This window comes from Salvelinus fontinalis, unplaced genomic scaffold (assembly GCF_029448725.1).
Source record: "Salvelinus fontinalis isolate EN_2023a unplaced genomic scaffold, ASM2944872v1 scaffold_0865, whole genome shotgun sequence".
NCBI lineage: Eukaryota > Metazoa > Chordata > Actinopteri > Salmoniformes > Salmonidae > Salvelinus > Salvelinus fontinalis.
The window spans coordinates 17439-29979 of record NW_026601074.1 but is presented as its reverse complement, the minus strand read 5'-3'; the positions used below and the strand labels follow the sequence as shown (position 1 = coordinate 29979).

The 12541-nt window shown below is 45.1% G+C and overlaps 1 protein-coding gene across 4 annotated transcripts in view; it reads left to right on the top strand.

The window, feature by feature from the left end:
* Positions 1-12541, top strand: part of LOC129847477 (DNA annealing helicase and endonuclease ZRANB3-like) — a 68388-nt gene that overhangs the window by 48863 nt on the left and 6984 nt on the right. For all 4 annotated transcript variants that reach the window (XM_055915281.1, XM_055915282.1, XM_055915283.1 and 1 more), the window contains 3 exons: positions 6309-6479; positions 6648-6840; positions 8909-9040. In XM_055915281.1, coding sequence (XP_055771256.1) covers positions 6309-6479; positions 6648-6840; positions 8909-9040 — 496 coding nt within the window. The remainder of the gene's footprint in view (positions 1-6308; positions 6480-6647; positions 6841-8908; positions 9041-12541) is intronic.

The window sequence follows — 12541 nt, the reverse complement described above, 5'->3', positions numbered from 1 at the left end:
TTACATTGAAAGACCACGGTATGTCCTGTCTGTACAATTGTTGTTCTATACCCAAGGAACTAAATGTAAGTGTTTACCACAGAGGGACCAGGCTATAATCCACTGTTTTGAAGGCTGTGGGACCAGTGAGTGTTTACCACAGAGGGACCAGGCTATAATCCACTGTTTTAGAGGCTGTGGGACCAATGAGTGTTTACCACAGAGGGACCAGGCTATAATCCACTGTTTTGAAGGCTGTGGGACCAGTGAGTGTTTACCACAGAGGGACCAGGCTATAATCCACTGTTTTAGAGGCTGTGGGACCAGTGAGTGTTTACCACAGAGAGACCAGGCTACAATTCACTGTTTTAAAGGCTGTGGGACCAGTGAGTGTTTACCACAGGGGGACCAGGCTATAATCCACTGTTTTAGAGGCAATTGACTGAAGGCTTGTTGGATAGATGGAGCACATCGCTATGGCAACCACCACAGGGACTGGCTCTTTCTCTCTCACCCAGCGAGTCTTGCTGATTGGTTAAGGATCATCGGGGGCGCTCCAGAGAGCCGTGTCCCATCTGTTCCCTAACGTGTGGACAGGCAGTACCCTGGTGGAAGGCTGTAAGAACACATCCACACTGTGGCAGTGGTCCAGGCTCACCTTCCTCTCCCTCTGCTTCTCCAGCCAGGAGGAAGACTCACACAGACAACAACCATATGTCCCAGCTCCCTAAAGCACGCTTAGACGTTCCTATTGAATGAATGCCTTGTACCTGTATAGTAATACAGTAGCTTCCACACACTGGTTGAATCAATGGTGTTTCAAATCAAATCAACGTTTATTTGTCACGTGCTCCGAATACAACAGGTGTAGTAGACCTTACAGTGACATGCTGAATACAACAGGTGTAGTAGACCTTACAGTGAAACGCCGAATACAACAGGTGTAGTAGACCTTACAGTGAAATGCTGAATACAACAGGTGTAGTAGACCTTACAGTGAAACGCTGAATACAACAGGTGTAGTAGACCTCACAGTAAAACGCCGAATACAACAGGTTAGTAGACCTTACAGTGAAACGCGGAATACAACAGGTGTAGTAGACCTTACAGTGAAATGCTTACTTACAGGCTCTAACCAATAGGGCAAAAAAGGTATTAGGTGAACATTTACATTTAAGTCATTTAGCAGACGCTCTTATCCAGAGCGACTTACAAATTGGTGCATTCACCTTATGACATCCAGTGGAACAGCCACTTTACAATAGTGCATCTAAATCTTTTAAGGGGGGGGGGGGGGGGCCAGAAGGATTGCTTTATCCTATCCTAGGTATTCCTTGAAGAGGTGGGGTTTCAGGTGTCTCCGGAAGGTGGTGATTGACTCCGCTGTCCTGGCGTCGTGAGGGAGTTTGTTCCACCATTGGGGTGCCAGAGCAGCGAACAGTTTTGACTGGGCTGAGCGGGAACTGTAATTCCTCAGTGGTAGGGAGGCGAGCAGGCCAGAGGTGGATGAACGCAGTGCCCTTGTTTGGGTGTAGGGCCTGATCAGAGCCTGGAGGTACTGAGGTGCCGTTCCCCTCACAGCTCTGTAGGCAAGCACCATGGTCTTGTAGCGGATGCGAGCTTCAACTGGAAGCCAGTGGAGAGAGCGGAGGAGCGGGGTGACGTGAGAGAACTTGGGAAGGTTGAACACCAGACGGGCTGCGGCGTTCTGGATGAGTTGTAGGGATTTAATGGCACAGGCAGGGAGCCCAGCCAACAGCGAGTTGCAGTAATCCAGACGGGAGATGACAAGTGCCTGGATTAGGACCTGCGCCGCTTCCTGTGTGAGGCAGGGTCGTACTCTGCGGATGTTGTAGAGCATGAACCTACAGGAACGGGCCACCGCCTTGATGTTAGTTGAGAACGACAGGGTGTTGTCCAGGATCACGCCAAGGTTCTTAGCGCTCTGGGAGGAGGACACAATGGAGTTGTCAACCGTGATGGCGAGATCATGGAACGGGCAGTCCTTCCCCGGGAGGAAGAGCAGCTCCGTCTTGCCGAGGTTCAGCTTGAGGTGGTGATCCGTCATCCACACTGATATGTCTGCCAGACATGCAGAGATGCGATTCGCCACCTGGTCATCAGAAGGGGGAAAGGAGAAGATTAATTGTGTGTCGTCTGCATAGCAATGATAGGAGAGACCATGTGAGGTTATGACAGAGCCAAGTGACTTGGTGTATAGCGAGAATAGGAGAGGGCCTAGAACAGAGCCCTGGGGGACACCAGTGGTGAGAGCGCGTGGTGAGGAGACAGATTCTCGCCACGCCACCTGGTAGGAGCGACCTGTCAGGTAGAACGCAATCCAAGCGTGGGCCGCGCCGGAGATGCCCAACTCGGAGAGGGTGGAGAGGAGGATCTGATGGTTCACAGTATCGAAGGCAGCCGATAGGTCTAGAAGGATGAGAGCAGAGGAGAGAGAGTTAGCTTTAGCAGTGCGGAGCGCCTCCGTGATACAGAGAAGAGCAGTCTCAGTTGAGTGACTAGTCTTGAAACCTGACTGATTTGGATCAAGAAGGTCATTCTGAGAGAGATAGCAGGAGAGCTGGCCAAGGACGGCACGTTCAAGAGTTTTGGAGAGAAAAGAAAGAAGGGATACTGGTCTGTAGTTGTTGACATCGGAGGGATCGAGTGTAGGTTTTTTCAGAAGGGGTGCAACTCTCGCTCTCTTGAAGACGGAAGGGACGTAGCCAGCGGTCAAGGATGAGTTGATGAGCGAGGTGAGGTAAGGGAGAAGGTCTCCGGAAATGGTCTGGAGAAGAGAGGAGGGGATAGGGTCAAGCGGGCAGGTTGTTGGGCGGCCGGCCGTCACAAGACGCGAGATTTCATCTGGAGAGAGAGGGGAGAAAGAGGTCAGAGCACAGGGTAGGGCAGTGTGAGCAGAACCAGCGGTGTCGTTTGACTTAGCAAACGAGGATCGGATGTCGTCGACCTTCTTTTCGAAATGGTTGACGAAGTCGTCTGCAGAGAGGGGGGGGAGGGGGAGGAGGATTCAGGAGGGAGGAGAAGGTGGCAAAGAGCTTCCTAGGGTTAGAGGCAGATGCTTGGAATTTAGAGTGGTAGAAAGTGGCTTTAGCAGCAGACAGAAGAGGAAAATGTAGAGAGGAGGGAGTGAAAGGATGCCAGGTCCGCAGGGAGGCGAGTTTTCCTCCATTTCCGCTCGGCTGCCCGGAGCCCTGTGAACAATAGGTAAGTAAATAAATAAAAACAACAGTGAAAAATAACAGTAGCGAGGCTAATATACAGGCACCGGTTAGTCGGGCTGATTTGAGGTAGTATGTACAGGTAGATACAGTTAAAGTGACTATGCACATATGATAAACAGAGAGTAGCTGTAGCATAAAATGGCGCCGGAGGAAATGGCAGCAGTTTTACGGCCGCCCAACCAATTGTGCTACTATGTGGGGGGGTTTGCGTTATTTGTAACTTATTTTGTACATAATGTTTCTGCCACTGTATCTTACAGCAAAAAAGAGCTTCTGGATATCAGGACAGCGATCACTCACCTCGGATTAGACAAAGATTCTTTCTTCAACAAGCAGGACGCACAGGACATTCTCCAAACACCCGACAAGGCCAACATCCCTGTTATTTGCAAGAGGAAGAGACGCAGGTACAGAGGAAACAGAGCGGGGTGCCTCGTAAGGATCCGCAGAAGGCGACTGGGAAAGCTGCCGTTACCGTCAATATTGCTCGCCAACATGCAATCATTGGACAATAAATTAGACGAGGTACGATCACGAATATCCTGCCAACGGGACATCAAACTCTGTAATATCTTATGTTTCACGAAATCGTGGCTGAATGACAACATGGATATTCAGCTAGCAGGATATACGCTGCACCGGCAAGATAGAACAGCACACTCCGGTAAGACGAGGGGGGGGGGGGGGGGTCTGTGCATATTTGTAAACAACAGCTAGTGCACGAAATCTAAGGAAGTCTCTCGATTTTGCTCGCCTGAAGTAGAGAATCTTGTGATAAAATGCAGACCACACTATTTGCCTAGAGAGTTTTCAGCTATACTTTTCGTGGCTGTTTATTTACCACCACAGACGGATGCTGGCACTAAGACCGCACTCAGTCAGCTGTATAAGGAAATAAGCAAACATGAAACCGCTCACCCAGAGGCGGCGCTCCTAGTGGCCGGAGACTTCAATGCAGAGAAACTTAAATCAGTTCTACCTAATTTCTACCAGCATATTAAATGTGCAACCAGAGGGAAAGAAATTCTAGATCACCTGTACTCCACACACAGAGACGCGTACAAAGCTCTCCCTCGCCCTCCATTTGGTAAATCCGACCACAATTCTATCCTTCTGATTCCTGCTTACAAGCAAAAATTAAAGCAGGAAGCACCAGTGACTCGGTCTATAAAAAAGTGGTCAGGTGAAGCAGATGCTAAACTACAGGACTGTTTTGCTATCACATGTCTGCTAAATGACTAAAATGTAAATGTAATGTTCCAGGATTCTTCTTATGGCATTGAGGAGTACACCACATTAGTCACTGACTTTATCAATAAGTGCATCGAGGACGTCGTCCCCACAGGGTACATACCCCAACCAGAAGCCATGGATTACAGGCAACATTCGCACTGAGCTAAAGGGTAGAGCTGTTGCTTTCAAGGTGCGGGACTCTAACCCGGAAGCTTATAAGAAATCCTGCTATGCCCTCCGATGAACCGTCAATACAGGGCTAAGATTGAATCATACTACACCGGCTCCGACGACGCTCGTCAGATGTGGCAGGGCTTGCAAACTATTAGACTACAAAGGGAAGCACAGTCACTTCTATGCTAGCTTTGAGGCAAGCAACACTGAGGCATGCATGAGAGCATCAGCTGTTCCGGACGACTGTGTGATCACGCTCTCCGTAGCCGACGTGAGTAAGACCTTTAAACAGGTCATTATTCACAAGGCTGCAGGGCCAGATGGATTACCAGGACGTGTGCTCCGGGCATGTGCTGGCCAACTGGCAGGTGTCTTCACTGACATTTTCAACATGTCCCTGATTGAGTCTGTAATACCAACATGTTTCAAGCAAACCACCATAATCCCTGTTCCCAAGAACACGAAGGCAACCTACCTAAATGACTACAGACCCGTAGCACTCACATCCGTAGCCATGAAGTGCTTTGAAAAGCTGGTAATGGCTCACATCAACACCTTTCTCCCAGAAACGCTAGACCCACTCCAATTTGCATATTGCCCAAACAGATCCACAGATGATGCAATCTCTATTGCACTCCACACTGCCCTTTCCCACCTGGACAAAAAGAACACCTTCGTGAGAATTCTATTCATTGACTACAGCTCAGCGTTCAACACCATAGTGTCCTCAAAGCTCATCACTAAGCTAAGGATCCTGGGACTAAACACCTCCCTCTGCAACTGGATCCTGGACTTCCTGACGGGTCGCCCCCAGGTGGTGAGGGTAGGTAGCAATACATCTGCCACGCTGATCCTCAACACTGGAGCCCCTCAGGGGTGCGTGCTCAGTCCCCTCCTGTACTCCCTGTTCACCCACGACTGCATGGCCAGGCACGACTCCAACACCATCATTAAGTTTGCAGTCGACACAACAGTGGTAGGCCTGATCAACGACGAGACAGCCTATAGGGAGGAGGGCAGAGACCTGGCCGGGTGGTGCCATATTAACCTATCCCCCAACGTAACCAAGACGAAGGAGATGATTGTGGACTACAGGAAAAGGAGGACCGAGCACACCCCCATTCACAACGACAGGGCTGTAGTGGAGAAGGTTGAGAGCTTCAGGTTCCTTGGTGTCCACATCACCAACAAACTAGAATGGTCCAAACACACCAAGACAGTTGTAAAGTGTGCACGACAAATCCTAATCCCCCTCAGGAAACTAAAAAGATTTGGCATGGGTCCTCAGATCCTCAAAAGGTTCTACAGCTGCAACATCGAGAGCATCCTGACTGGTTGCTTCACTGCCTGGTACGGCAATTGCTCGGCCTCCGACCGCAAGGCAGACGGAATTGTCATGTCAATGAAATTACATTGAACCAACGTGGAATAGAAGTTGAATTGACGTCTGTGCCCCGTGGATTAATAGTGTTTATGAACTTGTTTGGCAGATGACATGCCTCCCTCTCTGTGTCTCTTGTGGTGGATGAATCAGAATTAGTTGGGGAATAAAAAGTATATCACATAAGAATATTATGCAGATATGACATCTTAATTACTTATGTTACCCAACTAATTCAAAGCCACCACACTCTGTCTCTCTCTCTCTCTCTCTCTGTCTCTTTCCATCTTTCCCCCCAGACCATCTGAGGTGCACCCAGAGCCTCCTGTTGGTGCACCTGAGGGCCCGTCAGAGGCTGAAACTGGGTACCTGCAGGTGCTGGACAGTGAGGGTCGAGCCTTGTGTCTGTCCTGCCACGAGGCCTGTGGGTCCACCGGAGGAGCCTGGGACAACTGCTTCTGTAGCCAGACGTAAGTAACAGCATCATCAACAGTAAAGCCAAGTTCATCCATCAGTGGTGTTGTATATCCTGCTATTATTAGTGTTGCCTCGTAGGCCTACTGTGTCCCTTTATTAAAGCTGTACAAAGAAAACATCAAGTTATTCTGTTGTATTCTACTTCATCTATCCTATCACAGGTGTCAGGAGGAGTTGCAGCTACGCTCCAGCCAGGCCTACATGCGCGCCCGGGTACTGCAGACGGAGCAGGGGGTGTGTCAGAGCTGCGGCCTGCAAGCCCACCAGCTGTACCTGAAGGTCCGCGACGCCCCGCCCACACACAGGAAGGAGATGCTAGAGAACACCTGGCTGACCCAGCTGTCACTCAAACAGGTTGGTTGGTTTGGATGTCTTTAGGCCCCCAGGTCTGTGATACCTAGGACCATTCCATTACTCTGTATGGAGGGACCTAGGACCATTCCATTACTGTATGGGGGGGACCTAGGACCATTCCATTACTCTGTATGGGGGGGACCTAGGACCATTCCATTACTCTGTATGGGGGGGACCTAGGACCATTCCATTACTCTGTATGGGGGGACCTAGGACCATTCCATTACTCTGTATGGGGGGGACCTAGGACCATTCCATTACTCTGTATGGGGGGGACCTAGGACCATTCCATTACTCTGTATGGGGGGGACCTAGGACCATTCCATTACTCTGTATGGGGGGGACCTAGGACCATTCCATTACTCTGTATGGGGGGGACCTAGGACCATTCCATTACTCTGTATGGGGGGGACCTAGGACCATTCCATTACTCTGTATGGGGGGGACCTAGGACCATTCCATTACTCTGTATGGGGGGGACCTAGGACCATTCCATTACTCTGTATGGGGGGACCTACACTAACCTGAGCTCTCTTAGCCAGGATACAGTCATTACAGACAGGAGCTTTTTAAAGGTCCACAAATCTACAGACCGAGAGAACAGGAGGGTAAAAGTCATACTATTGATGTGGGTTGATTTTCAACTGGATTTATCAAAGAGCAGTATCATCTCTCGCTTCTCAAATTAGCATATCACATTACTGAAGTTGTACAGAAAACACTCAGCTGAAATGGATAGGACCCATTTAGACAGTTGAAGCCACGTATGATATAAAGCAGAGTGTGTAGCGTCGGGAACAGACGGGTTTCACCTGTTCCACCTAATCCCCTGGATCTGGGGAGACCACTAAAGGCTTTAGTAGACATTATATTATACACTGGGAGAGGAGGGGGAGAGAGAAGAGGAGAACACAGAGAAGAGAGTGAAATGAGAGGGACTCAGTCCTCTCTACTACTGACTGACACTCATCTTCCCTGGAATCTGATGCTTTGTGCTGGGGGAAGATAAACCATTAGATGTGTGGGTGGGGGGGGGGGGGGGGGGTGGGGGGGGGTGTACTGTACTGTGGACACACAAGTTCCTCTCTCAACCTGTATGCGTGTGTGACTTCCTCTCTCTCGGCTCACAGTAAATCGATTGGCCAGTACTGTTAGATCCTCCATGGATTTCTCCCACAGCTCAACCTCACCTCAGCCAAGAGCCTGTTTGATTTGTCTCTGCCATTTCTACTGTAAAGACCTTCTGCCTTCTCGCTCACAGATCAATGGATGGATTTGTCCTAACTCTAATAGGACGTCTGTAGGGCACAGAAACCACCGACAACAACTGCTGATGAATACATTGTATTGGTGCTCAGTATAGGAGGTCTGAGGACTAGCTTTAGTAGAGGCTTTCTAAGGCATTAGTACACCTGTGGGGGAATGTTCTGTATGGAGCGAGGAGGGGGGTGGAGGTGGGTCGGTAGTCATGGTGGAACGGAGCTCCTGAGTACAGCTTTGCTTTTCTTCTCCTCTGTGGGTATGTGACCCCCCCTCTGGTTCTCTTGTGGCTAATGTTGCGAGAGCGCTACTCTAGCTACCACTTCTACCCAGGAATGGAGATTGATTTCTGGGCTGAATCGTCCCCAGGGTTCCCCTTCTCTGGCTCTTTCCACATAAAATGGAGAAAGGAAAAGGCTTGGCTTCAAATTGAAATGCCTCCATTTTGGTTCTAGTGTTCCCCAGCTCCAGGCCATAGAACTAGGATTACAGGTGTTTGATTTCCTACCTGTTCCCAGAGTCCCCAGCTCGTTCTCTTACATTAGAGCCTTGTCATTCTCACTGTCTGAAGAGAGACAGATGAACACAGACAAACAGCCAGCCTGAGGAAATGTGATGCTGACATGGGATGGCTGACAAGATCCTATTATGAAAAACACATGGACAAAACTCACAAGGGATTTTACAAATATTTCTTACATGAAATTGTTTGTTTACCCGTTTGAGCTACTAAAACTGTAAATGATATAATCATTATACTACCTCTTTACTGAGAAATGTATTTTTTTAAATTGTCTGTTGTGTCCAGCTGAATGAGATGATCCGTGCCCCCGTGGAGGGTCAGTTCTGGCAGGTGGACCACATCCGACCCGTCTACAGTGGTGGAGGACAGTGTTCCCTGGACAACCTACAGACACTCTGCACCGTCTGTCACAGAACCGTAAGAGTCCAGTACACACAGACACACACACACCATCACACACAGACACACACACACACCATCACACACAGACACACAGACACCATCACACACAGACACACACACACACCATCACACACAGACACACACAGACACCATCACACACAGACACACACACACACCATCACACACAGACACACACACACACCATCACACACAGACACACACACACACCATCACACACACACCATCACACACACACACACCATCACACACACACAGACACACACACACACCATCACACACACCATCACACACACACAGACACACACACACACCATCACACACAGACTCACACACACCATCACACACAGACACACACACACACCATCACACACAGACACACACACACCATCACATACAGAACCGTAAGAGTCCAGTACACACAGACACACACACACCATCACACACAGACACACAGTGTTCCCTGGACAACCCGCACAGTCTGTCCCCGCTCCTCTGTGTCCACATAAACACTCAGTCCCACATGGTGCTTCATTACACCCTAGCCATATGCCCTCTCAAACCACCACCATGTTATAATATAATACCCTGTTATAGTATAATACCCTGTTATAGTATAATACCCTGTTATAGTATAATACCATGTTAGGATATAATACACCACCATGTTATAGTATAATACCATGTTATAGTATAATACCATGTTATAGTATAATACCATGTTAGGATATAATACACCACCATGTTATAGTATAATACCATGTTATAGTATAATACCATGTTAGGATATAATACACCACCATGTTAGGATATAATACACCACCATGTTATAGTATAATACCATGTTATAATACCATGTTATAGTATAATACCATGTTATAGTATAATACCATGTTATAGTATAATACCATGTTATAGTATAATACCATTTTATAATACCATGTTATAGTATAATACACCACCATGTTATAGTATAATACCATGTTATAGTATAATACCATGTTATAGTATAATACCATGTTATAGTATAATACCATTTTATAATACCATGTTATAGTATAATACACCACCATGTTATAGTATAATACCATGTTATAGTATAATACCATGTTATAGTATAATACCATGTTATAGTATAATACCATTTTATAATACCATGTTATAGTATAATACACCACCATGTTATAGTATAATACCATGTTATAGTATAATACCATGTTATAGTATAATACCATGTTATAGTATAATACCATGTTATAGTATAATACACCACCATGTCATAATATAATACCATGTTATAGTATAATACCATTTTATAATACCATGTTATACTATAATATCATGTTATAATACCATGTTATAGTATAATACCATGTTAGGATATAATACACCACCATGTTGTACACTGCTCAAAAAAATAAAGGGAACACTTAAACAACACAATGTAACTCCAAGTCAATCACACTTCTGTGAAATCAAACTGTCCACTTAGGAAGCAACACTGATTGACAATAAATTTCACATGCTGTTGTGCAAATGGAATAGACAAAAGGTGGAAATTATAGGCAATTAGCAAGACACCCCCCAATAAAGGGGGTGGTTCTGCAGGTGGTGACCACAGACCACTTCTCAGTTCCTATGCTTCCTGGCTGATGTTTTGGTCACTTTTGAATGCTGGCGGTGCTCTCACTCTAGTGGTAGCATGAGACGGAGTCTACAACCCACACAAGTGGCTCAGGTAGTGCAGTTCATCCAGGATGGCACATCAATGCGAGCTGTGGCAAAAAGGTTTGCTGTGTCTGTCAGCGTAGTGTCCAGAGCAAGGAGGCGCTACCAGGAGACAGGCCAGTACATCAGGAGACGTGGAGGAGGCCGTAGGAGGGCAACAACCCAGCAGCAGGACCGCTACCTCCGCCTTTGTGCAAGGAGGTGCACTGCCAGAGCCCTGCAAAATGAACTCCAGCAGGCCACAAATGTGCAGAAACTGAGAAGTGGTCTGTGGTCACCACCTGCAGAATCACTTCTTTTTTGGGGGTGTCTTGCTAATTGCCTATAATTTCCACCTTTTGTCTATTCCATTTGCACAACAGCATGTGAAATTTATTGTCAATCAGTGTTGCTTCCTAAGTGGACAGTTTGATTTCACAGAAGTGTGATTGACTTGGAGTTACATTGTGTTGTTTAAGTGTTCCCTTTATTTTTTTGAGCAGTGTAGTATAATACCATGTTATAGTAAAATACCATTTTATAGTATAATACCATGTTAGGATATAATACACCACCATGTTATAGTATAATACCATTTTATAATACCAAGTTATAGTATAATACACCACCATGTCATAATAAAATACCATGTTATAGTATAATACCATGTTATAGTATAATACCATGTTATAGTATAATACCATGTTATAGTATAATACCATGTTAGGATATAATACACCACCATGTTATAGTATAATACCATGTTATAATACCATGTTATAGTATAATACCATGTTATAGTTTAATACACCACCATGTCATAATATAATACCATGTTATAATACCATGTTATAGTATAATACCATGTTAGGATATAATACACCACCATGTTATAGTATAATACCATGTTATAGTATAATACCATGTTATAGTATAATACCATGTTATAGTATAATACACCACCATGTCATAATATAATACCATGTTATTGTATAATACCATGTTATAGTATAATACAATTTTATAATACCATGTCATAGCATAATACACCACCATGTCATAATATAATACCATGTTATAGTATAATACCATTTTATAATACCATGTTATAGTATAATACCATTTTATAATACCATGTTATAGTATAATACCATTTTATAATACCATGTTATAGTATAATACCATGTTATAATACCATGTTATAGTATAATACCATGTTATAGTATAATACCATGTTATAATATCATGTTATAATACACCACCATGGTATAGTATAATACCATGTTATAATACCATGTTAAAGTATAATACCATGTTATGATATAATACCATGTTGTAATATAATACCATGTTATAGTGTAATACCATGTTATAATACCATGTTATAGTGTAATACCATGTTATAATACCATGTTATAGTATAATACACCACCATGTTATAATATAATACCATGTTATAGTATAATACACCACCATGTTATAATGTAATACCATGCTATAATATAATACCATGTTATAGCATAATACCATGCTATAATATAATACCATGTTATAGCATAATACCATGCTATAATATAATACCATGTTATAGTATAATACCATGTTATAATACACCACCATGTTATAGTATAATACACCACCATGTTATAGTATAATACACCACCATGTTATTAGATAATACCATGTTATAGTATAATACCGTGTCATAGTATAATACCGTGTCATAGTATAATACCGTGTCATAGTATAATACCGTGTCATAGTATAATACCGTGTCATAGTATAATACCG